Here is a 27,547-nt window from a genome sequence, read left to right as displayed (position 1 = left end):
AATTAACAAACTTTTAAAAGTGTCTTACATTACCTGATTGATTTATTGAAATGATCTAAGTAGTTTTTTGGCTGGTCGGGGTAGTCAACACTTTTAAAAGAAGTACTTGGTAGTTTACTAGTTTGAAACATGTTCCAAATAGCCGGGGTAGGCGTTATCAGAAGTTGTGAAGATAAATTTTGTTTTGAAATAGGGATATTTTTGAAGTTTTCTGAAAATATTTTTTAATAAATCAGTTTTTTACAGCTAATTTTTTTTAATGTTTTCAGTAAACCTTTTGATATAAAACCATCAAATATTCTAAATTTGAGTACTCAAAAGTTTTAATTTTTTTTTTTTGCTGAAAAAGTTTTTCTTCATCTAAATATAGTAATTAACAAGTTATCTTGGTATATAAATAAGCTAAAACTTTTAATATTTTAAATATACATGCGAAAACGTTTATACTAATATAAGTTGTGTAGCGTTTTTAGATATCTTTTAATTGAAATTTACTAAACTAAACATTTAGAAATACTTTTTTAACTAACTATTATCAAAACAAGGTGAAATCGATGTTGGAACAAATTTATTGAAAACTTTCAAATTTGGTTCAATAAAGCCTGTTTTTTCAAAGTTTTTTAATTTGTGTAAGTTCGAACTGAGCTGAGTTGGTGCAAAAATGTCTTTAGACAACATTGTTGGATGATTGAAAGACTTTTCTGGGGAATACTCCACTCTGTCGGATTTTTGTTTTCTTCGAAGTGCAACCTTAAATTTTACCAAAAATAGTATTTTGTTTTAGTTAAGTAGACATAATCTTTATAGTTGTGTATAAAAGTTTTATACAAACTTAAGTTTCTATACCGCTTAGTTTTTATAAATTAATTAAGCACTGCACTTATTTTCAGTAATGAAATTATCTAAAAGAATCTTTTAGTTATATTATAGTCCTATATTTTTGGAAGTTAAAAAATGTGTTTAAAAGTTTAAGAACTTTAATAATTTCAAGAATATTAAAAAAATATGATATTCACTTTACCATGATAGCGATTATTAAATGGTGTAAAACGTGCGCAAGATTTTAGCGTTGAGCTGTTCTCGAGCAACTTATAGATTTATTTTCTATAAAAAAAATTATTTACGCAGAAAAGTTTCACTTCATTAAAAATATAAAACTATTCGGGCTTCTCAGACCAGCGTATAAACTGTTATGTTTATATCAAATTGCTTGCCTTGTAAAAACTGTTTCATTGTATCGCGTGTCAGACAACACTTGATAACTAATTTTAGATTAGGTTGAACCGCTTACCTTTAAGTCAAAATTATTATTGAAAAACTTAGCTTACGTTCTTTCAACTCACCCAAAACAATTTTTTAAAATTCTTATTTAGTACCTGTTTAGCCATGACTTCCTGCCTCTGCACGATGAGAATACACATGTCACACTTGCAGTCCTTCCACTGGCACTTGTACTTGTGCCCCTTCAAAACCGAGTTCACCCCGTGGTTCCGGCACCTGGCGCATTTCGGCACCCTCGCTTCCTTGTTTAGGGGATTTTTTCTAGATTGAGGCTTGAAAGCGGTTTTTGTGTTCATCGTGCGCAAAAACAAAATGCAACAAAACAGCGTGCCGTCTCGTTTAAGTATATATACGAAATGAGAAATGCGATGCGTTAATGATTAACGAAGCAATGTAATTTTTTAGAGATTGGTGAATTTTTATTATTTTTGTATACATATTAAAGCTCGATTTTTTTAACTGTCGTAAATAAAACTAAAAAAACAAGAATAATGCCAAAATAGAGTATTTGCTATAAGTTTAAGTGACAACTATTTTTAAAAGTAAAGTTGTACATTAACTTGATTTTGTTTACAAACAGTGACCACACTTTTAAAAGTTAGTAAAAATTGTAAAATTCTAGCATTTTATATGACTTTATTACAAACCGCTATTATTTTTTTTCTGAAAACTTTAAATAAAGTCTAAAAAATATTCGTTTCAATTTAGTTTTAGTTTAACTAAAGTTAAAGGTATAGCTCTAATAAAGCCTTCATTTATTAAAAAAACTTAAAAACGTAAAAGCTGTTTAAACATTTTTTTAATAACATATAGTGTGTTTATCAAGCTTTCTCAATCTAATGCAATTAGTTTTTTAGTTGTTAAGTTAGTGAAAACCTGTTGTTAGTACTCAATAGACTAACACTGTTTTCAAGTAAAAAATTCTGTACTTGAATAAATTTTTTAAGTCAGTTTTACTGTTTTAGATGATCAATTTGTGTTTTTTTAAATTTAGTTATATTATTTGAAAAAAAAACATCTAACAAAAAATATTAAAAATGTTCGAAAAATCACTAATAAAGATTCCGTTTTTTTTTTTCATGTTCGACTGCTTTAAACCATGATACATAAAAAACTAAATATAACTAACTCATTCAAATTGAATTTTAGTCTCTTTGTATTCGAATTCTAACCATAAAATCTTCTAAACTGAGTAAAAACTTTTTTTTCCTATTAATTAAATTTATGGTTAAAAAGTTTCGAATTTTTATGCAAACTATTCTCAAGTTGCCTTAGTTATTCTTCATACTGCTCTATCGTGGCCTTTAAAATTTACTAGTGATTTTCCGTTTTTAGATACCGGATCTTAATTTTTTAAAGGAATCTAGAACCAGATCCGGCCGAATCTTTATTTCAAAGTTAGATCCTGATCCAGAACCGAATATTGCGCTGTTTTTATCCATTCCACAGTGGTCTGCCAGTCGTCATAAGACTTGACTTGATGTCCCTGCAATGTAGTAAATGCTCTGACCTGCAGAGCAGGTGTATCTATAAATGACATTGGCGTCAAATTTTTCCGAGCATGTACTTTTGTTCCTAAATCAGATAGATACTTAAATAGAAAAGCAAAACTAACAACAGTTTATATATATTCCATTTGCAACTTTGTATCTGTATATTTAGATTACTCTTTATTTCACAATTGTTTTAAAAGCTAACCAAGTTTGTTTTTTTTATGACAAAAGAATTTGAAAATTACCATTTATTTAGTTAATAGACAGTATGAATTAAGTTAGAATATTATGACGTATGAGTTTAGGATCTAAACAAGTACAAGTTTTAGAATAAAGCGAGCAAAACTTAAGTAAACTTGTTAATTAGTAAATTTGGTTACTTAGTAATATGTTTTTATTTTAGAAATTTCGCTTAATAAATTACTTCAAATAAGCTAAGTATAACTCAATTCTAATTTAAACCTTTTAAACAGACTTTTATACTTTATGACGTAAATATTTTTTGCTAGACATTTCAAAATTATAGTTTGTAACTAAATTTACACTATAATATAATCCAGTATTTATTTTAACAGTTTATTACAAACAAAACAATGTTTCACTCCTATACTTGCATATATAAGATCCTCAGTTGTTGTAAATAGGTCTGAAATTTTTTTTTTTTGAACAAAATAAATGGAAGTAAAACAAAAACAAAAACTAATGGTTTAAAAGCAAAAATAAGTCTTAAATATACTAAACTTAAGTAAAAAATTTTTTTAGTTTATGTTACGCTTTTAAGAATTTTGTTGATAAGATAGACTAGAAAAAAACTATAGTGCTATATACGTTAAAATAGTAAAACATGACTCACATTGAAGTTAGTTGCCAGAAAAAACAAATAGAATACTAAACACAACATTTGCAATTGATAATGCTATAAATTGACTGTTTAAACTTAAAGATCAAAATTTCAAAGTTAGGTTTATGACGTAATTGTATTGTTGTTTAAATTGGCGCACAATTTTAATTAATATACTTTAGTTACAAACTTATAAAATTTTTTTGTTAAATTGCCTTATTGAATAAAGATTATGTAATCAAAAGTTTTAATTTGGTATCGTGCTTTGGTGTAAATAAAAAAGAAAACAATTTTTACATGGGCGATAAAGACTCTTTACAATTACAAATAATTTAACTTACTAATCAGCGGGTGCTAGTTTAAGTTTTAAAGCAGAGCTTTTAGAAATGTGGACAGTTTGCAAATAGTTCGTACCTCTTATTTAAGTTGACTTTTTTCTTAGCATTGGCTATCTCTATTTTTTCTAAAATACAGGTTTTGCAGATGCTATGTATGCTTTTAATTTCCCCAATGTGGTGAAGGATGCTCCATTTTATGTCGTAGGTGATTTTTTTATGTTTCAAATGCTAAATGTATTTTGCTAGTTCGGTCCCGTTATCTTTATAATTTTTGAAACTGTTGTTGTGGTTGTACCATCTATTTTTAAAAGTGTTTCCGTCGAGCCGATATAATATTTTATTTCCTTTGGAGATGTTATCATAGCTTTGTAAATTACGTTTTTTATTAAACAATTGTTATCCAAGGGGCATGAGTTTTTTGATCGGCAGTTGCAGGATTGGTTATTGGTGGTGACGTTTTGTTCTTCGGTTTTGTTGGTTTTATTTAGAGTTTTCTTGTTATGTTTTTGTATTATTACCTTAATATTGCTCATACAGCTGTAAGATAGTTTACAGTTATTTCTGTTTAATATTTTATTTAATGTTTCGTTTTGCTTGCAATGGTTATTAGTTATCTCGAAAAATGCTTTGCCGATATTAGTTTTTACGGATTGGCAGAACGGCGGGTTAAAGTAAATGATTTTCCTTGATCGGTTTGTTTTATTTTTAGTTTGGGTCTTTGTATTTTCTGTATATTTTAGCTTATGTTTAAAGTTGGCATTGTTTAAAACCATTTATAAAAAGAAACCTCCCAGCGATGATTGAGAAGAGAATTAATAAACTTTCCAAAAATGAACAAATATTTAACAACCACGTAGCAACATACTAAAATGCTTTAAACAATGCCAACTTTAAACATAAGCTAAAATATACAGAAAATGCAAAGACCCAAACTAAAAAGAAAACAAACCGATCAAGGAAAATCATTTATTATTATAGTAGATTTAGAAAAGTAAAAACAGTGTTAATCTACGTTTTATTCTTATTTTTACGTTAAACAACATTTGTAAAGCTCATAGTATAGTTAATTTAAATCCAAATTTGTATAATACTTAAAAATCATTCAAAAATCAGGAACAATTTCTTTATTAATTTCAAAACGTTATCAACGTCACTATAAGAAAAAAAAAAGTTTGACTTACAAACTCTCTAAACTTTCAAAAAAATTTGTAAAGTTCGGCGTTTCTATCACAAGAGCAACCAACAACAATATGATAGAAAGAATCGTTTGTCTGCTAATTTTCTGCGCGCTTTTCCGAGCGGGGCAGCCGACCACGGCAGCTGACGGTGACAAAACTCCAGCCGACGACATTTCAACTTCAAACATCACGTCGCCCATTAACATCACCAAGAAGAGCCTCCTCGGCTTCGCGGGCATGATCAAGTGCTACCAACCCGCTGAAACGGAAGTCACCATTCTTAAGACGTACGCCGACTACGGGTGCTACTGCGGCAAGGGCGGGTCCGGGGTCATGTTAGACGAGACGGACCGGTGCTGCTTCATTCACGACTGGTGCTACTCGCAGTCGAAGCACGCCAAGGAGAGCATCTTCGACGTGACGTACACGAAGGGCTACGACTGGCAGTGCAGGGATCAGCGGGTGGAGTGTAACGATGGAAACAACGACAAGTTCGAGCAGTACGTGTGCCAGTGCGACCGGGCCGCCGCCGAGTGCTTCAGGGACACCAGAAAGACATTTAACGTGGACCGGTTCCACGACGTCGACTTTGGCGAGTGCTGCTCCAAGGGCAGGCCGACCGACAAGTGCGAGGCGTGGGACGGAACCGGGTTCCAGGCGACCCCCGAAGCCACCGAGAAGCCGCAGAAAGTTAAAAAAGTCGGAGTCAACTCTACTTCGACCGAGTCTCTGGCGCCGGTCAGCGGTGGTAATTTTTTGACAGTCGCTTTGTTGGTCGTCGTGGCACTCGTTTATTGAGAAAAATAAGGTGTTTATAGAATAAGGCGATAGAAATAAATGTTTTGTGAAATGATAGAATATGTGCGTGTTTTAAAACTAACTAAGTTATTTAATTATTATTATTTATTGAAAACGTATATAAAAGTTATAAATTTTGTTTACATTAAGTCCAAATGTTCAATGTTTACTTCCGTTGTAAAAAATATAAATCAAAAGTGGACTCAACAAAAGCTTTAGTTTTATTTTATAGGTACTAGTCTACTACTAGAACTTTGCATTTTGATATATTTGTATTTTGTTTTTTTTTATCTTTATTTACAGTCGATCATGGTTTATTTAGTTTTTCAAATAGTGAAGTATTTTTTGATAAGTAAAACCCAAGTATAAGTTTAAACAGTTAGTTTACAAATTTCGAAGAAATTAAATAAAAAAAAGTTTTCTATTTGCAGAATATTTTCCCTAACAGTATTAAATTTTGTTACTGATGATATAAGTTAAATAAAGGTATAATTTCAGTATCAGTTTTTAGTGCTTAAAACTTGTCATACATTACTAAAGCACAGATTAAAAATACTTTTTATACCCTAGGTTTACTTTTTCTTTCTGTGAAAAAACGATGATTTTTGTAACCGTATAGCAAAAACATTAATTGAAAAAAGTATGTACTAAAATTATGAGTAAACAATAAAATAACTTGATTGTTCATAAAAAAACACAGTATAAAACAACCTTTTTGGTCAAAGTATTTTTTTAATGAAACAATTACCGTTTTTATTTTTATTAGTGCTAACATTTGTTTCAACCTTTACAATCTTTATTTTCAAAAGTTATAAAGGTTTTTAAATATATAAACAAACAAATTTTACACTATTTGATACTGTATAGAAATAAACTAATTTTTTCAAAAATATTATACCAAACAAAAAGCGTTTTTTTAACTGCTTGTTAATTAATTGATGTTTTTTTTAATTATTCTATTAAGAATCTATAGTAATCCGCGTGTCTAGTTTAAAATATCTAGTATAAAAAAGTATTAAGCGATTTGAAACTTTAATTTTACTTTTAAGAGTATACTAACAATAACAACCTGTGATCTACCGGATCCAGGATACTAACTTTAAAATGTGTCCGGGTGTAATGGATCAGAATGTAACTTCTTGTAATGAAATAGTTTTGTTTATGTTTACAAAAACATGTTTTAAAAAAATCAAAGTGTAGTTTATTAGTTCTACTTTTTTGATTTTTTTCATATGTTTTTGAATATATAAAACACATATAGTTGTCGCGGTACAGCTTTAAAATGCAACCCGCGAGCACGCTTTTATTTTAAATGCGATCTGGCCAATGAAAGAAATAACCTATAGCCCGCAAATAAAAACATTTGTAACTTAAACTAGATATGCTGAAGTTTGAACTAAAAAGCAGAAAAAAATAGGACTAAAGTAAAGTTTATGGAAAACCCAAAATTTATACTAAATAATTTAGAATACTAAAAAATTAAACCGCAACTGCGAACACAAACTACTAGCTAAAACCTCTAAACTATTTTTATGTTTTTCAACATTTGGTACCAAATGCCTTCCAATCCTTGTTTTAATGGATAGTTTTAAACATACTAATGATACATTTATCACTTCAAAATGCTCTCTATGTTTCTTAGAGTGTTCGTTTGTTTGTTTCTTTTAATTGAATTACCTGAAATTTGTATTTTTTAATACTTCAAATATTTTAATATTTTCAAACTATTGATTTTGTTTTCCTAAAAGTGCATCTAGCTATAGGAAAAAAAAATGCTTACTTATTTTTCTATATGTTAGTTGTATAAAATATCAAGTAAAAATAAAATAGGTGTTGATTTTTCTGCTTAGAGTTTTAATTAGATTTTTTTAGTGGTAGGTTGGTTATAACTCTATTAAGCTTGTTTTAAAAATGACCATTTGTAATTGCTTTTATTACTTATTGATTGCCTTAAAACTGAAACAAGCAACTTAAACATAAGTGGATTTATGATATACAATAAGTAAAAAACCAACAACAAAACTTTTTTTTCAAAATATAACTAAACAACTATAACTAGGCTTAACAATATTAATCTAACATTTGAAGTTTGATTTTGAAACTCAATAACTTCGTTGTTAAATATTAATGCTAACACAAAGTTTAAATACTTATACATAACTAAACCTTAAAAAATGAATTTTGTTTAACTTTCAGGCTACTATTTAGTTTGAAACACTTCTATACAAGCAAAGCATACAAAAGTGATCTGCATAAAATGAAGCCGTCAAACGATCTTGGTGATTCAAACTTCGGCGTCTTGTCTCATATGAAGAAACACTACAACCATCTACACTCGAAAGATGACCTGATCCCGTTGTTCATGTTGGTGCCCAACGCGATCATCGGCGACCTCATAGGCAAGGCGGGCTGTAATGTGAGGCAGCTGGAAACTTCGACTAGGACGAAGGTTCACATCGGCACCATAAAGAAGGGTTTGAACGCGAGTCTCAACGTCGTTAAAGTCACCGGACCGGCAGACGGCTGCGCGGAGGTGGCCTTTCAAGTTTTGGGCAAAATTTTGAGGAAATTCGATTTCGCTTGCCGTTACAGTCCCTCGCTCAAGATGTCGTTTCCCCGCCGATTCTACCAACACCTGGTTGAAAATAAGAAGCTCGTGGAAAGCGTCGAGACTAAGTTTGGTGTGTTGGTCGAGGAAGAAGAGTTGTCGGTGGAAAAAATTTATTTTATTGAAATCTTTGGCGCGCATGATGATATCGTAAAAACTGTTTTGAGCTTTATGAATGAAATATACGGCTTATATTACGCGGGCTTTGTGACCGATTGTGTTCAAAATAACGTTCATTTAAATTCATCCCAAGATGAAAGACTCTACTCTTGGCAATGCAAAGTTGATTTTTACGTGCCCTGCAAGCGCGCAGTGAAGCAGATCATCAAAGACGATTTCGACGGACTGTTTGCCGACGGGAACGAAGTTAAGTTGAGCTCCAAGAAAGAAAGTGAAATACTTATTGGAGGCAAGCTTGTCAAAATGGTTGTTTTCCACCTCGGTGGTGAGTTGCTCGACCTCCTAAGAGCGCAGCACTGCATATTTCAGAACATGCGAGACGAATCTGATGCGGTTTACGACCCGGATTCGTTTGTGCGGCTCGATTTCAAAACCTTCAAAAATTCCTACGAGATGACTAGACGTGGAGGAAAATTTAACGCGGAAAACATTCGCGAATGCCAGGGCATGAAGTTCGATCAGGAAAAGGGAGACTGCGTGGGAGTTTGTTTGGAAGGAAAGTTGTTTAACGTGCAGCTAACATTCAAAAGCCTGATGATAATTCAGCCTCTAAATATTTGTTATTTGTAAGCCTTATCTGACTTGTAATTTTTGAGTTTCGCTAAAGTCTCGTTTGAGTTAATGTTTTGAGTTGTTAAAGTGTTTTTTAATTTGAGATAACATTTATAATTTGTGAAATGTCTTTGAAATGCAATGAACGATTTTCGTGCTTGTTGACGAATAAAATTGAGTAAAACAAAGTGCTATATTGATTACTAAACTATTATTTTTCATTTGATTAAATGTCAGTATAAAAAACTGTTTGGCCTCCGCTTATTCTAGCAGATTTTAAAACTTTTTAGCCCAATAAGACTTAGAAACAATTGCTGAAACTGCTACTGACCAAAATAAACAACGTAAGTACTAATTAAAACCTAAAAACTGTTATAGAATTATTTTGTTATCTTCTTCTTATTAATTAGACTTCTTAATAAATTTAAGTTTTAAAGTCATAAATTTTTTGATGTAGACAGAATAAATTCAGTAAAAAACAGTGAAGGAAAATCAATAGTTTTAATTATATGTGAGTTACCGACCTTAATATTTTATTTTATTCTAAAATTTTCTCTTGACGTACAATATAATAAAAAACACAGCGTTTTCAGTTTTAAATAGGAAAAAATATATTAATATTTAGTTTATGTAAAAAGTATTTTTACTCTGACGTTATACAAATTAATAAATAAATGTAATCCTAATTCTGCATGATAAGATAAAATACTCTATACTTATACTCTTATACTATTTTTATTAAATACTTTGTTTTAAAACGAGTAGGAAGAAAAGGATAAGTCGATTTATAATTATTTTAGTTATCTCGCAATCTAAAAAAACTATTTTTTGATGGTGTAGAATTTTTTTCATAATATTTGATACAAACCTTAATAGAAAGTAAAACAACTATTTTGTTTAAAACATGTTACTTTTACCAAAAGCAAAGAATTGAAAACAATAAAAATTGTAATTAGAACTGTGTTTAAAATGCCTTCTTATTATTTTTTTCAAAGCTATGTTGAAAAACAACCATTATAAAACTTCACAACAAACACTAATAAAAGTAACGACCGTTTAACTTTTAAAAACAAACAACTGTTTCTAAAATAAAAAATATTTATATACTTTAATGGTTTATTTTATCACTTTTTAGGAAGCATTTTATAAAAGTTTTCTTTTAAAAAAATAAATAAAGAGCGTTAACTACCAAAATTTAGTTTATAAATTTCACTCTTATAAGTTTATGAAATAGTACGGCTACCAATAACTTAAAACTGATAAAAATCAAACCGTATGGTTTAAGCGTATAAGACTAATAACTAATTTCAAAATATTTAAATTTATTTTACAACAAGAAAACCAGTTTTAAATAATTCATAAATCATCATATTAATAAATAAAATGAGAATTAAAGTATAAGAAACTAATAGGTTGCATAGAAAAAATGTTTATAAATTTAATTTTTTTAAATTATCAGGTAAACAAATAACATTACTAACATATTTGTTGGCATAAAATTTAGTAAATTTCTTTTTTTAATTTTGGGTTAAAACTCAGTATATTATATATATATATATTTATTTATTTATTTGTTTTATAACAAAAAACTTTAAGCTATTTAAAGTAGCTTTAAAACTAAAACGAATTAACATTAAATATTCAAACTAATTATTAATAAAAACATATAAAACACACAGTAATTAAAGTATACATACAATTCAAAGTAAAATGTAATTTATAGTAAAATTTATACATAGAGATTACTACCTACAGTTTTAGAATAAAAAAAATCGGAAAACTTGAATTAAATCTTACAATAACACCTTTTTGCCTAATAAAAATAACTTATTTCACAACTGATGGTTCTTAGTAAGTATTTCAATAGAGAGCATTATATACCTTTATCATTGAGAATAAGCAATTTTTAAGTAATAACAAAATTTTAAAAACTATTAACAAATAAATTAATTTTGTGTACCAAATAGAACTAGTGTTAAGATAAAATGCTTAATTAGAAAATAATAACAAGTTTAGTACAAGATTTAAACTTGATTAATTGCAAGGAAGTTTTTATTCAGTGTAAAGAATGCTGCTTTTATAAGCTGATGTTTTTTTTAATTTATGTTAATAAAAATGTGCTTGTTAGATACAGATTTTTATATTTTTAATATTACTAATGAATAAACAGAAAAAAATGTGAGATATGAACATGTTAGTGTACGTAGCTTTATGACTACTTAATTTAAATGTTATTACTTCATGAAAGACTTGATAATTACTTGACGTAACTATGACCTAACAAAAAAGAACCAAAAAAAATATGCAAAGAGTTACAAATACAAGTGTTTTTTTTTTGTTATTGTTTAAAACTTTCAATTTTACTTAGTTTTTTAAGCAATTACTTTAAAAATGAAACTTGTAAAAGTATTTTAAGTTAAAAATTCATTAGGATAGGTGCTGGGTGACAAATCCGAAGTTTGTGAAATTGTTTGATAATAACTTATTCAGAAGGTAAAATTTAACTTTAGAAAAAATTTACGTTAATTCTGCAGGCGGCTTAAAAAAAAAAGTAGGTAAACAAAATTAACTTTATGAAAACAAAACTTCATTTCTAATAATAAAAAGTTTGATTAATACTTATATGATATATATTATATATCCCAACAGATATAAAAAAGGATTATAATAAACCTTAGTACCTAAAATTAAATTAGGTAAATATCAAACTGCTCCAGATATCAAAAACTTAATTGTATATCATTACTTTCACATAATACTTAGGCTGACAATAAAAACGAAAAACGTTATAAGAAATAGCACTAAGTTATTTTACCGTAAAATAAATTACCTAATGTGTGCATTGTTAGTATGGTTAAGCATATTTAAAAATAAATAATAAGTTATAAGACAAGTAATGTTTAAATTTCAAAACGGTTTTAAAAGCAGCATATGTTATAGACGTAATTTAATAAATTAAGAGCAATTTTAAGCATAAAAATAAAGTTAAAAATTAAGGCTAAAATCAAATATAAACATCATCAAAATACAATAATCAAGCGTGAATCAACGCAAAGAGGCTTTCGTAAAATCAGGGCTTCCCAAAGTTAGTTGTAAATCCTATTCAGGGAGCTGATTAGGCCATCAGGGGGTTAAAAAAATGGGTGTCAAGTGGTAAGAGGAAATTATTTCGTTTAATTTCTACCAACATAGGCGAACATGAAAAAAAAGTAAAAAAATAAGTTCGGGAAACCCTGACACACGAATCTAATCATTTTCTCGAATAGTTGATGTTGAAGTGCATGTTGACGTAATCGCCCACTGACATATCCACCAGCTTCTCCCAGGTGACGTCACGCAGCGCCTGGTTCCTGAACACCTTCTCCTTGTCCTCCCCATTCTCCTTACCGCCCACCAGGTTGGTGTTGCACGGAAGGTCCTCGTGGGGGTGAACGAAGAACGCGATGCTCCTCCGCACTCTTCCGCCCCCCTTCGTTCCTATGATGCGGTGCGGCTGTGGATGGCAAAAATTAATTTTAAAATTCAAAACTTCAGAAAACAATATGAAAAGTAAAAACAAACTTTGTTTTTAGAAAGAGATAGTTGAAAGCAGGCTTGCATTTTTAATTCACAAAAACAGCTTGAGCTTGTAGTTTTTAAATTCAAAACAACGAACGTTTAATAAGTGATCATTGTTTAAATGGCATAAGGTAAAACTAAGGTTCTTGCAACCCTGGTTGGAAGCGTGTTTGCCTAAAGTCAAGAAATAAATAGTTCTGAAAACTAAATAAAAGTTTTTTTCAACTTAAAATTTTGTGTTCTAGTAATTTTTGGACGATTTGCTCATACCCTATCTGGTAAATATGGTTAGAAAAAGGGTTGTACAAGCTGTGTATGATAAGTAATTTGATTTTTTTAATATAGTATGAATAAAAATTACATAAACAATGATTTTTTTCAATTACCAGACGTTCTATGAAGAAATGATAAGTCATATGTTAAACTTTATTGTGAAAAAGATTTGTAATTGTAAGTTAACTTAAGTACATAAAAATTTTCTTAACATAATATAAATCATAAACTTGGTAACATATACTTTTTTTTTAAGTTTAAACTCCGAATAATATATAAAACTATACTAAATTACTGGTGTTGATTTTTACAAAGCAATAACATAATTTTAAATATTTCAATCATTTTTATTTAAACTTATTTACAATAAATATAATAATAACTAATAGAACTTAATAATATGAGTTTTTCATTTCAAAAAAATGAGGTACAACTAACTAAGAAAATAATAATGCTTAAAAAAAAAAGAATAAATTTGAAGTATAGTCTGTTATGTATTGAAAAAATAAAAAGTATTCACTTATTACTTGTGATTTATACAGTAGCAGAAGTATTCAATTAATTTAAATTAATAAAACATAAAGTTACTTTTAAAATATTTATGATTAAAGCTATATATAATTCTATAGTAAATTTAGTTAATATTGCAACATTTTGTCTAACAAGCTGCGTATAAAAACAAATAGTGTAATGATCAGCTCAGTCGCTAATTAATAGAGTATTTTACAAAACTACAGGTTACATAAGCTTTTTTATGTTCGCTCTGTCATTGTTTCTATTTTCAAGTTAACTTTGAAAAATTTTAATGTTATGAAAAAGTTCAAAAAATTATGATAAAAAAATATCAAATAATTAAGTTAATTGTTTAAACACAACTAAAAATCAAACAGCATATATTTATTCTAAACTAAATTAATTTTAAACAAAGAAATCCTAGTTTTAAAAAAATAGTTGTTTATAAGACTTGTTCAAATGCTAACGAAAAATGTAAAATTTCTTACAATTTTTCTACTGGGTTAGAAAAACACGTTTTGCTGGAGTAAGAAATAAAAAAATATATAAAGTGTTAATAACTAATTAAAATTCTAAACATAACATTTTTTTCTTATATATCTTAGTACTTAAAGATGGGTATTCTATTCTAAAATATATTCCATTTAGAACTTAAAAAGGTTTATAAAAAATATTTATTATTATTATCTTTTAAGCATAAACTAAACTCAAAACTGTGCTAGTTTATAATTGAAATAGTTTTAAATAGGTTCTAGTAGCTCAGTAAATAAATCTGTAAAAAATACTTCATTTGCTATCCAAGTTGCCACTCATTCATGAAACCCAGCTGCATAATATAAAAACTAGCGTGCAAAACAAAAAAATTTCGCGCGTTAACACTTATTTAATGACGGTATAAAAGCAGAATATATTTTCATAAATAGTTAAAGCTTTATTTTCTATAAGTTTTGAAACTTTTTGATAGCTTTTAAAATAGTCAAAAATATCAAACATTTTCTTAAGTAAAAAAAATATGTATTTCAATATAATACATAATATTAAAACTTGAACTAAAATAATGTACTAGCTATTTTCTTATTTGAAATTTTGTGCTTAATTTACTCACTTTTAAGTGCGATTTTTATTTGTAAAATGAAAATAAATTAGTGAACGAGTTTAGGAAAATCTGATCTATACTTGTATTTTCTAACAAAAACAGTAAACTATTACTTGTATACTTTAATAATTATTAAAGGGGATTTTTCCATTTGTAATTTTTTATGAAAATACAATTCCTTGTTGCTAAATAAGTTGAATATCTTTAAATAAACTGAAGATATTTTGTTAACTTACAGTAGATTTCAGTACACCACAAGTCCAATACTGAAGCAAATCCGCTACATTAACTAATATCGAGTCTTTTACAGGGTGTGCATCAATATATTCCCCATCTCTTGTTTTTATCTGTTGATATCAAATAAAAGTAAAGTTTGTAAAAATAAGTTACAATCAGCACAAAATACAACTCTTTGACTGCATTTTTATTAATTTACAGTAAAACCTTATATTTGCATTTTCTCAAATTTTTTCAGCAAACTCATTTTATAAAACAAGTTTATAAACAAACTTTAATGAACATAATATAATATTTGTTCTTCTTCTATGAAGTAGGAATATCTTATCGTTTTCTAACAATTAAATCTTTTCGTAAAAACTTGTTTAAGAACAAATTTTTTTAACTATGTGAATTTTTGTAAGGTAGAAATTGTGTTACAATGATAAAACCAAAACATATTTGAAGAATTTTTGCAGATAACATAAAACAAAAATTTTAACATTCATCTATAGTTCTTTTAGTTACAGTAATGATTAAAATATTATTTGAGAACTTGTTTATATATAAATCTTTAGTATAAATATAGTAAGTTTTAAAAATATTAAAGACCGTTTTGAGTTAACTTTAAAAAACGTTTGATAATATATATGACATATGAATTAAAAATTTTGATTGATTTTCTTATGTTTTTAATTTCAGATAATTATACTTAACTAAAGTTATTTCAATATAATATAATCTACGTATTTTCATTAGTGTTTATCAAAAACAAAAATGTATTAAAAAATACCTGTAAACCGCCAACTTGGTCCTGAAATAGCAATGTCAGAGTTCCGTAGTCGGTATGTTCGGCCAGTCTCACCTGACCCTCCTGTATGTTCTTTTCCATGGCAGGGTAGTACAAACACCTCAGCGAGGAATTGTTGTTCGACTTCATCACAGATGAGTGGCATGAGGACAAAAATGTGGGATCCTGTTAGATAAAATATCCATGGTCTATGTTTAATAATGAAAGCAAAGTTTAGTAATTAATAAATTTTCTAAAGTGAAAGTATAATAAAAACAGTCTAATTTTTATCACTGCAATAGTTATTAGTCAAGTTTATATAAAATAAAATTTATACAGATAAAACTCACTGTTATATTTCCATAAAAACTTAACTCTTTAATTAATTTAATTTTAAACGACTTTAGAATTTAAAACAACTTGTAAGTATTGCAAAAATAATAACCTGTAAATGACTTAAATAAAAAACCAAGTTATTAACTAATTGAATAAACAAAAAGTTTAACAACTGAAATCAAAATTTTTAAGAATTTTATTGTTTGTGTTAAATTTTGTATAAATTTATATCAACAATTTAGTTAAAGCCATAAGAGGTTTAATTTTTTTAACAATCACCCTTCTTTTAAGCACAAATAATATACTGCAAAGCATTTTTATAGAACATAAAAATTTTAACTATGTAATTGAACATTTTGTTTAATTTAATACTATTTATTGTTTTGACTATTGTAAAAAATTATAACAAAATTAAGAAAATATAGAAACCAGTTACTTTTTAATATTATATTAAAGGTTAACAACATTTAATTGATTGTTCTTATTTTATACTCCATTCATACCAGTTTCATTTTAGACAAAATATTTTCTAAAATCAACAACTTAATTACCTTCAGTTCAAGACCAAGTGAGATGGCATCCAAAATTTTCAAGGCTAGCTGCCTGCATTCAGACATGAAGTTGATTGAAACTTTTTTGAAGTCAGGCACAAGATTGTCAGGCCACAAAAAATTTTCCTCATCAGCGGATCTGCACGTCATGTTGTATGACATTTTGTAATCACCTGGTTGACCGTCCTTCAACCTAAAAACATTTTTTAATCTAAACTTGTATTAATTGTTAAATTTGTTTTCAAAAAAATATATTTGAAATTTCACTCTAATGTAATAATTAGTTTTTAACAAGCTTGTAGGTCTATTTAAAAATTTTAATCTGCCTACAATGTTTTTAGATTTTTTTTTCAAAAACCAAAGTATATTTTAAGTAAATGAGCTTAGTTTAAAAAATGCGGATTCTAAAAGTTTATTTTTAATTAGTATTTAATTTTTTTATAGAAATAAAAAATTTTATTTGTTGATAGTAATATAAAAGGATTTTTTTTTACAAACTAATAAAAAAATTTAAATAAAATTTCTGATATTTGTTTTCATACCAAAAAAACTTACTTAAAAATAAACTATAATGTGTAGTACACATACAAAACTTAAATGTCAGTAACTCACTTTTCACTGCCAATGGAGTCATAACCATGATTATTTTTTTGTCTTGCAAATTTATTCTTTTCTTCATTAGGTAACAAGAAAAATTTTGCTGTAGTACTGTTCAATTGGTCTACTAACTCACTGTTTCAATTTATTTTTTTAGTTTTCATCATTTAATGTAAAATATTAATTTACTACAACAAGAAACTTTAAAAAGTACTATAAATTACTAATAAAAAACTTTGTTTCTAAAATATCTGTTATTGTATTTTGATTTTATTTACATTAGCATATCTAATTAATTTCAACATGATGATTTTTCTTTTTTAAATACCTAAAACTTAAGCTTTTCTGAAAAGTATAAGAAATTTTTTCAGCTAAAAAATAAAATAAAAAATTCTGGTATATTTCTAAATGTTTACATTTAAATAAAAAGCTTTTGTTTTTCTCTGTAGTTTTAAAGCTTTAACTTATACAATAGGAAAATTAAAAATATTATTTTTTTAGTATTCTTAACCGACTAAAACTTTTTTAAATATCTGTCTACTACTTACCTAGTAATACCAGTGTTAACTAAGTAAACAAAACCACAGTTTACAAATGCTTCACATATTTCATCTCCAATAGATTTCAAATCAGTTTTATTTGTTTCTTCATTAAGAATACTACATTTCTCAAAGTTAACTACAGGAATATTGTTCATGGTATGACTTTTGATTAAAAATTATAATATAAATTATTTTCTAAAAGTGGAAAACGTATAAGATTGAGTTGTAAGTAAATATAAATTAGTTAAACATAGTCTTAAAAGATCTGTTTTTAGAGGTATTAAAAGTATTTTTCTACATATTAGGCTAACAGGGTGGGCACTGGTTTTATTTTGTTGTTTTCAATTTTCTTTTAGCATTTTGAAATACAAGTTTTCTTACTCCGTTTTTAGTACAAAATGAAATTCAAGATAAAAAATGTTTTTGCTGGTGTTTGATTGATTCATATTAGTTTGACTCCTATATTTCATGAAAAACTTTTTTGTGAATTGTTTTTTAAACTTTAATGTTTTTTTCCTAAACAAATCAGCTTTTGTACATTTTTCAATGTATTTTTATAAGTTGAACAAATCCTCCTGAGGAGAACTTGCAATGAAGGTGTTTTGTTTAGATGACACAAAATGTTCTGACAAATGTACTTCTAGTTCAGGGGTCAGCAAAGTGCGGCCTGTGGGCCAAATGCAGCCGCAAACTCCTTTGCAGCCAAAAATATACATTTCAAAAACAATGAAAATTTAAAATTTTGTGATAAAAACTTATAGATAGGCTCTTAATTCAATAAATACTCTTAATTAGTGCTCTAATAATGCTTAATTTTAGCCTTTTTTGATCTCAGTTAACATTTTTCTACTGATTACTAAAAATTATTTTAATAAATGTGGCCCTCAAAGTTTTTTTTTTCTAAATAGTTGGCTCGTGAGCAATTTTTCCTAGAAAAATTGGCTGTGAGTTACATAAGGCTGCCGACCCCTGTTCTAGTTGATAAATAGCATGCACAAAATCTTGACAAGAGAGTTGATGCTTGTGATAGTAGTAATAAAATAAAACTAGATCACTCTGTCTTTGATTTTTAAGTAGGTTGAATTGAAAGATTAAGTATTACTGAAACATCCTACAATTCAACTAAGTTTTTCTGTCGGTATAAAAGTGTACACTCAAATGGTATAAACTGTTCTAAACAAAATTTTCACTGAATTAACGTTTTTACAGATACAGGTCAAGGTCATACTTGTGGGACCTTATTTACCACCTAAAATATAGTTTCTTTAAATTATACCTATTACCAGTCAAAAGAAAGATAGTAGCATCCAAAAGAGGGCAGATCTAAAAATTTGGGGTATTTTGATAGAGTTGATGGCTAAAGATTAAAGTTAATGTCATAAAACAAATATAATGATATCAGCCAATATTACTTTCAAAGAGAAGATACCCCAGAGAAAATAGCCATTTTACCTAAAAATATCTTAATACATAAAACACCATACAGAAAACTTGATAATTTAAACAAAAAACCTAGAATTTGATATTTTTTTAAGTATAAATTTTAACAAGTTTTATATGTAAATTAAATAAATTTAGATTAGGTATGAAAAAATAATTTGTATACAACAAAAATCTACGTAAAATTCAGATTTTAATTTATTAAAAAATAACTTAAATTAACATTTAAAGTAGTATACAGTGTATTTTTAAGTAACTTTATGGAATTTAAACTTTTTTATCTAAAAGGGACTAAATGATTTTTAATATAAAAAACCTCTATTGTGTGAAAATAGTGATGAATTTTCTAAACTTCAGTGGCCACCCAAGAATTGCATTGCTTGGTGTCAAAAGGGGTCATAATCTCTGTGTTCAGGGTTTTTTTATGTGTCAGCTATGAATGTATGTTGATCTTACGATATTAGACTCAAGAGAGTTTTTTAAGTAGTCATTAGGACCACTACATCATTTTAGCCACAAACTTGAGTAGAAATAGTATACAGAAAAAAAACCAGTAAAAACAAGTATACAAAAAGTCCGTGACAACAATAAAAACTATTGTAGTTCTATAATTAAAAACCTTTTACTTAAATCATACACAAATAAAGGTATAAACAAAAATATGTTTTGATTAGATTAAGAAAAGTCAAACAAAAGTTTCACTTACAAGAAATATTAAGTAACAATTATTTAACCAAAAACTTTATAATTTAAAGCATATGACTCTAGTTTTACAAAATGTTCTGATTACTATTGCAAAATGTCTGCAATCAGTTTAATTGAGGATAGCAACAGCAGTTCTCACACACAAGGTAAGCTTATGTTTTGAGAAATTGGCAAAAAATAATATCAAACTCCCCCTGTTGATAACTAACAAATTCAAAAATAACCTTCAGTCAGTCATGAATAAAAGAGCCAAATTCATAAAAAAGCTGTTGGGCAGCTTTTGAAAGATTTAATTTAGTTTTTATTTTTAACAGTTTATTTCAACTTTCTGAGGTTTTTTCATTTGAATTAAACTTCTAAATTAAAAATGTTATACAGGTTAAAATTTAAAAAATAAACATGGACTTGAGAAAGCATATTTTGCATTTTCTATTAGAGTTAACATTACAACTAAATAGTTTTTTTTTTACTTGGAAAAACTAAATTCAAAAAAAAATTCATTCAAATAATAATTTTATTCACTTTATAACTTGGAGTAGAAAGTGGTAATCGATAACCGAAAGGTTTTTTTGTGCACCAGGTCTAGAACCAAACATTTTGAGCGTCTTTTTTTGTGTTATCATTTAAATAATTCTGTTTTATTGTGTAGTGCGGTTTTGCTGATTAATAGTTCTATTAGTTAGTTCTAATAGAATTTCTAAGGCACAAAATAAAGGTTTTATAAAGTGTTCATTCACATACTATAATACATTTGTCTTGATTCAAAGTTGTATTTACCTTAATAACTAAGTCACTACTATTTAAATTGTAGGTAGAACCTTTTAATAAACATAACTAAATCAAAAGTCTTTTGTAGTATCCTTCAAATCTTAAAACTATTAAAAGGAATTATCAAAGTGGCTAAGCTATGAAAATTTAATGAACTTCAAACATAAAAAGTACTTATAGTTATGGAATAACTCCATTGGAGTGTATTTACAACAAAATCTAACAAAATCAAGTATTAATTCTCTATTGATATAGTGTACTTAAAAGTCTCTGAATGCTGAGTTTTACGCAGTAATCGCGAGAGGACTTAACTTATCATTAATAACTTATTACTCCAAGTTATATATATATATATACATATATAAAATAAGGTTAATGTTTAAACGTAAACACTTTCAACTGAGCCCACTTGAAGGTCTTTTAAATAATTTATTCAAATGGCGATTTTAAAAATTCTGGAACATATGTTTCACAAAGCTTTAATTTTTCATAAAGCTTTGATCATCAGCCAGTTAAATTCAAAATACAAAGCACTGTACTAAACAAAGATACAAAAGTTATGCAAAAAAACAAAAAACAGTATGACGTAATATTGTACATTACAAATATTCAGTACAAAAATCGATCTACCTTCTAACTAATTAAACAACTAAAATTAACGAAAACAACAGTTAATTGACTATAAAATGCTTCAAAATTTGTTGTGTTTTAAAAGAAGCTTTTTCATATGTCGACAAGACGATATAAATTCGCTTCGCTTATTTAAACAACCTTCCTTTTTTAACGCATACATAACGGCTGTTGATTCTTTTAAGCACAGCCTACAAACAGGGTTGTTACCATCTGCTATTGGCTGTGCTCTTTTTATCACCTCCCAAGTTAATTTAAAATCAATGTTTTTGCGCTTGGGAGGTGATAAAAAGAGCACAGCCAATAGCAGATGGTAACAACCCTGTTTGTAGGCTGTGCTTAAAAGAATCAACAGCCGTTATGTATGCGTTAAAAAAGGAAGGTTTTTTAAATAAGCGAAGCGAATTTATATCGTCTTGTCGACATATGAAAAAGCTTCTTTTAAAACACAACAAATTTTGAAGCATTTTATAGTCAATTAACTGTTGTTTTCGTTAATTTTAGTTGTTTAATTAGTTAGAAGGTAGATCGATTTTTGTACTGAATATTTGTAATGTACAATATTACGTCATACTGTTTTTTGTTTTTTTGCATAACTTTTGTATCTTTGTTTAGTACAGTGCTTTGTATTTTGAATTTAACTGGCTGATGATCAAAGCTTTATGAAAAATTAAAGCTTTGTGAAACATATGTTCCAGAATTTTTAAAATCGCCATTTGAATAAATTATATATACATATATATATATATATATATATATATATGTAATTTATTGATAGACAAAAAAAAATGCTAAAAATGTTTGGTTCTAGACCTGGTTCACAAAAAAACCTTTCGGTTATCGATTATCACTTATTACTCCTAGTTATAAATTGAAAAAAATAATTTTATTGAAAAATGTTTTTCATTTAATTAATCGTAACTGCGTAAAACTTAGCTTTCAAAAACTTTTAAAAACTTAGCTTTAAAAAAAAGCCCATTAACTGCGTAAAACTCAGCATTCAGAGACTTTTAAGTACACTACATTAATAAAGAATTAACACTTGATTTTGTTGTAAATACGCTCCAATGGAGTTATTCCATAACTATAAGTATTTTTTATGCTTGAAGTTCATTAAATTTTTAAAGCTTAGCCACTTTGATAATTCCTTTTAATAGTTTTAACATTTGAAGAATACTACAAGAGACTTTTGATCTAATTATGTTTACTAAAAAGGTTCGAACTACAATTTAAAATAGTAGTGACTTAGTTATTAAAATAAATATAATTTGAATTAAGACAGATGTAATGGAGTATGTGAATAAATACTTAATTTAAAGCTTTATTTTGTGCCTTAGAACTCTTAAGCAGCGAAACCGACATACACAATAAACAGAAGTAATTAAATGAAAACACAAATCATACTTGTAGTAAACCTTGTCAATGAACTAAAAAACAAAAATAATTTTAAAGTGTTTTTTTCTATTATTAAGCATCCATTATTCAATTAAAAAACTGTAAATCTAGCAGCAACAAGCTTTGAGTAGGCAGAGTATGATGTTTAACTCAATCATCTACCAAAAACAACTTTTATGCTAATAAAAAAACTAAAAAATTTAGTCTAAGGACTTTGCGCATGAAAAGACTATTAGCCATTAAATAGTACACTATATACTGAAATTAGTACTGTACTGAGCCAAAAGAAAAAAACATAATAAAAGTCATAACTTAAAGAAAAAATTCACAGTAAAACAATTATTTCAAAACTAAACAATTATTTTAAAAAGACAAATATTTTAAATAATTTTTAATAATTGTATTTATGTTTAAATATATTTGTGTATGATTCAGGAAAAAAATATATAAACAAACACTTAATTTATTAAAATGATACTTTAGGAAAATAAAATACTGTTTAAGGCAACTACTAAATTATACATCTTGTAATTTTAATAGTTATTGTTTATAATTTATATATGTTAATTTAAAATTAAAGTCATAGCAAAAAAACTGTAAGAAAGTTATTAAACAAAAATGCTTTATAAGTATAACATGTTACTTTATAAGTATAACATATAACTTTATAAGTATAAAAAGTTTTCATATTCTCACATAATAGATTTACAGTTTTGGTTTAATCTATCTTTGGTAATTAAACATGTTAAATATCTAATTTTATAAAAACTATAATTGAATTCGCTTTTTTAATGAATTATTATTTTCTTAAGTTTTTAGAAAATAATAAACAAATTGACCCTTGAAATTATGGTCAAATAACATAACATCTAGAAAGACCTTTAGTTCAGCTAATCAATTCTTTTATATTCTGTAAACTAGAACTGAAAATAAGTAATATTTAAAGTAATTGTCAAGTGCTTTTAATTATGTTTAATCATTAAATGAAACTCATAAAAGTTTTTAAGTTATTTGGTAATAAAATAAATTCTGTAACATTAGTATTTTTAAATTAGTAATAAAACTCTATTTATAAATTTAAAAAGTTGTTAAAAATTTAATAAGCCATAAAAACAATCAAATTTTAAAATAAAAATTAAAACTATAAACATAATTATTTATTTAAAACATTATTGCTTTAATAATAGTAGCGAATAAGTGCTCGTATCGTACCTATTTTATTTACTTTAACTTATTTTTTAGATAACTCGTCTTAAAAATAACAATTTTCTAAAATTTCAATTAATTATAAACTCGTCACAAACATCGTACAAACTGGTAATAAGAACCTTTTGTTTTGTACCTCTTTACCTTATTTTATTGTGATTATAACTATACTTAAAAGTACCTAATTTTATAACCTTAATTGAATGTGTTTTTGTTTTAAGTACATACGTTTTTATGCTTTGTAAAACTTTGTTAAAAATTATATTTTACTCCAACAACTTTTTTACCAATTTTTACTATGTAATATCTAGATAACTAACATTTCAAACTTTGTAAATCGATAAACTAACTTTTTATATCAATTAAAAGACTAAATACAAACAAATGTAAGAAGTTATTATATTCATAATTATTTAAGTACTAAAATAAAATGATAATCAACTTTTACGTTTGTTACTTAAACTTGAATCTAATTTTCTAAAGGTTAATGCATTCTAGTTCTATTGCACTTAATTAAAGTGCTTAACATTTGATTAACGTAAATATTTAAGTTTTTAATAAAGTATTTTAAACTTATACACATCGCTATAATAATAACATCATATGCATAAAGTGAAAAAAAAACATTATGATTCAAAAGTACAAGTAAACGTTTATATACTGTTTAATGTAATTATGTTTGTACAGTAAATAAGAATTATAGAGGAGCGCCAAAGTAAGTACATTACTGTTTGCAGTTCAAACAAAATATTTTGGTTGGCACTAATCTAAACTACTTTTAATGAAGTTTACGTATGTATGCATATATTTTAAAGACCAAATTAAGGTCACATGAAATAAAACAAATCTTTATAAAATACACTCAAAACAACAAAAGTGTTTGAAATAAAACTTTCAAAGTTCAAAAACTTAAGTTTTTCATAAATTAAGGTAAACTTACAAATTATTAAAAGATTAATACTAAAAATAGATATTTCAAAAGTATTAAACAATGATTAAACAATGTATTAATCAATAATAATGTAAAATAAGAACAAACTTGTTTCTCTTGTTATTACAATATTCGTCGTATATAGTTATATCGTAAATATCGTTCACATATTTGCGCACAATGTCAGTCGCTTATAAATTTTTTTCTGGGTAAACGGCTATCCAAATTCCGTCAACTCAAATTCTAAAATAAGTTCAACTAAACTAACTAAAAAAGTAATAAAAATTTTAAAAAGCTTGCGTGTGTCCTATTCTGACCAGCTCCCGCGTATGTAGGTCTAGTTGTAACCCTTGGGCCTGCGTTACGGGATTACTTTTATATATAGAGCTACAGCTCCTCTTGATTCTATTGATTTTTTTAATAGCCAAAGCAATAACAGCAATAACGAGATTTTCAGATACAGGTTGGCACTATCAAATTTAGTGTAAAAAAAACAGCTTGCATCAACAACAACTGACCAAAAATAAAAACATTGACCACAACCTGGCCGAAAACAAAAATGTAACTTAGTAACAAAGAGCGAATTTGTCACATAGTTAATCGACAAACAAAATTTTTTGACTATTTAATATTTTTGGAGATATGGCTAAATCAAATTTAATAATATAGTATGTATTAGCTTTGTTTTAGTTTGTATCTAATAAAGATTTTTTCAAAAACAAAAAAAAAGTTTTTGTAGGTAGTAGTTAGACCTACACACGCACTTTTTATTTTTTATATATAACTTTTTGAGCTTTAACCCGTTGAACAATTATTTAATAACTTTAATTAACGGAATTTGAATCGTCCGTATTTGAACTGTCATGTAATCATTTTTGCACTATACTAACTCCTTGGTATTATCGGTAACTGAACGTGCTCTATTAATCCCCTGAAGGTTACTTTGTGGTCAAGGCTTTTTAAAATTTAATCATACAAAAACATGTTTTGCATGTTTAAATCCATAACAATCTTATCGGTTATTATCTGTATCTTTTAAGCATGGTCTTAAGCAAAAATTTTATATTATAGTTGCAAAAAAGTTGAGTTCTTGTAAATTTAGCAGCTTTCAAAAATTTCTGTTTTTTTACCTGGATCGTCATGTTTCTAATCTTGTGCAATAAATCTAGCTTTAAAATGCCAATTTTTAAAGAAGTTTCATAAATAACAACTTTGTTTAAAATCAAACTTACGTTGATTATGAAGTTGCACTTAGACTAAATGTGAAATTTGTGCTCAACAATATAAACACTTTATTATGTTAAGCTGTTTGTTTACTTTGAAACCAATTGAATAACACACTAGAGCGCTTTTTAAAATATTAAAAGAGAAGTTTTAATTAAAGATTTTTAAAAATTATAAGACTGAAAACAGTAAGACAAATTTTTATTAAATGAAATGCAGCCACTATAATTTTATTATTTCTAAACTTTCCAATTAAAGTTTCTGACACGTCTTAAATATTTCGGCAAACTTATATCATAAAAATAAAACTTAACTTTATCAACAGTATTTTTTAACTAAAAAGAAGTTTTTTATTAAGTATACAAAAAAAAATAATTTTGTAAAACCTGTACACTTTTTAACTACAGCCGCAAGCTGAAAAATAAAATTTCGATAAATAATCAAAAACAAAGTTAAAGAGTTAATTTTAAGAAGCCGGTTAGGCAAAAATTTGGCAATGTGCTATTTTGCTGACTTTGCTAACTGCCAAAACTCCAGAAAATATTTTCTTTAACACATTGTCAAAGGCCGCGAAATTATAATGTTTCTAGTTTTTTTTCAAGTTGTTTGATTTTGAAAACAAGTTAAATAAAAGTTTATTATTATTTTGTCTCTTTTTTGTAATTTAACTTTTAGAAGTCTTCAATCATAATACAAAGCTATTTAGATTATAAAAAGAATATTAAGAACTTTTTAAAAACCTGTTTGTATAAAAAGTAACTTTTCGTAAAATAATTTCCTCAAGTTAAAAAAGAAATTCTATAGGCATTCTTTAATTAAAACAGCCGTTATAGCATGGTAAAAAAATAATATTTAGTATAAAAACAGTTTGTTTGAAACAGCGTTTATTAAAGTAATTTCGTAGTAGGTTTACTTAACCTATAAAATGTATACTCATCGAATATTTTATTAAAAATACTATCAATACTTTATCACTTTTAAAGTATTAAAACAAAAGTTACACTGTAAACTTAGAGATTGTGTAAATAGTTTATATGAAAAGCATGATTTAATGTCCTGGACAAGACGTTATAAGGTATCTGTGATGTACGACTCGATAACCGAAAGGTTTTTTGTGCACCAGGTCCTAAGACCAAATATTTTGAGAGTTTTTTTTGTCGTTCAATCATTCAACTATGACTTAAAAAAGCTTCAACTAAAGTAATCCTTTGAAAACTAGTTTTGGTTACAATCAATTGGTTTTTTTAACTTTAAGGATTAAGGTTTTATTTTGAACCAATGCGATTTTTAATATTTCTATAGTAGTAGTAATTTAGTCATAAATATATATTTTTTTATTTTAACGGCCTAGTTAAAAACTAGCTCAATTTAACCAAACTCAGTTTTAAAACTGTAGTTTAAGAACAAACGGTTTTTCAATGCTTTGAAAGAACGAAGTAACTAAGAGTAAAAAAAATAAGAAAAGCCATATAAGCCATTGTTTATTAAACTATGGTTTAAGGTTTTG

The 27,547-nt window shown here is 26.9% G+C and overlaps 1 protein-coding gene across 1 annotated transcript; it reads right to left on the bottom strand.

Moving 5' to 3' along the window:
• Window positions 1-11,394: 11,394 nt before the first annotated feature.
• On the bottom strand, window positions 11,395-17,929 carry LOC145839603 (uncharacterized). Its single transcript, XM_082947228.1, has 6 exons — window positions 17,748-17,929; window positions 17,215-17,334; window positions 16,603-16,795; window positions 15,719-15,901; window positions 14,946-15,056; window positions 11,395-12,762 (listed from the first exon to the last, which is right to left on the bottom strand). Exons 1-6 carry the CDS (start codon window positions 17,894-17,896, stop codon window positions 12,520-12,522), a joined length of 999 nt encoding a protein of 332 aa, XP_082803354.1. The 5' UTR covers window positions 17,897-17,929; the 3' UTR covers window positions 11,395-12,519.
• Window positions 17,930-27,547: the final 9,618 nt, after the last annotated feature.

Source organism: Thalia democratica, chromosome 6 (assembly GCF_965202585.1).
Source record: "Thalia democratica chromosome 6, ktThaDemo2.hap1.1, whole genome shotgun sequence".
NCBI lineage: Eukaryota > Metazoa > Chordata > Thaliacea > Salpida > Salpidae > Thalia > Thalia democratica.
This window is presented reverse-complemented; position numbering and strand designations above follow the sequence as displayed.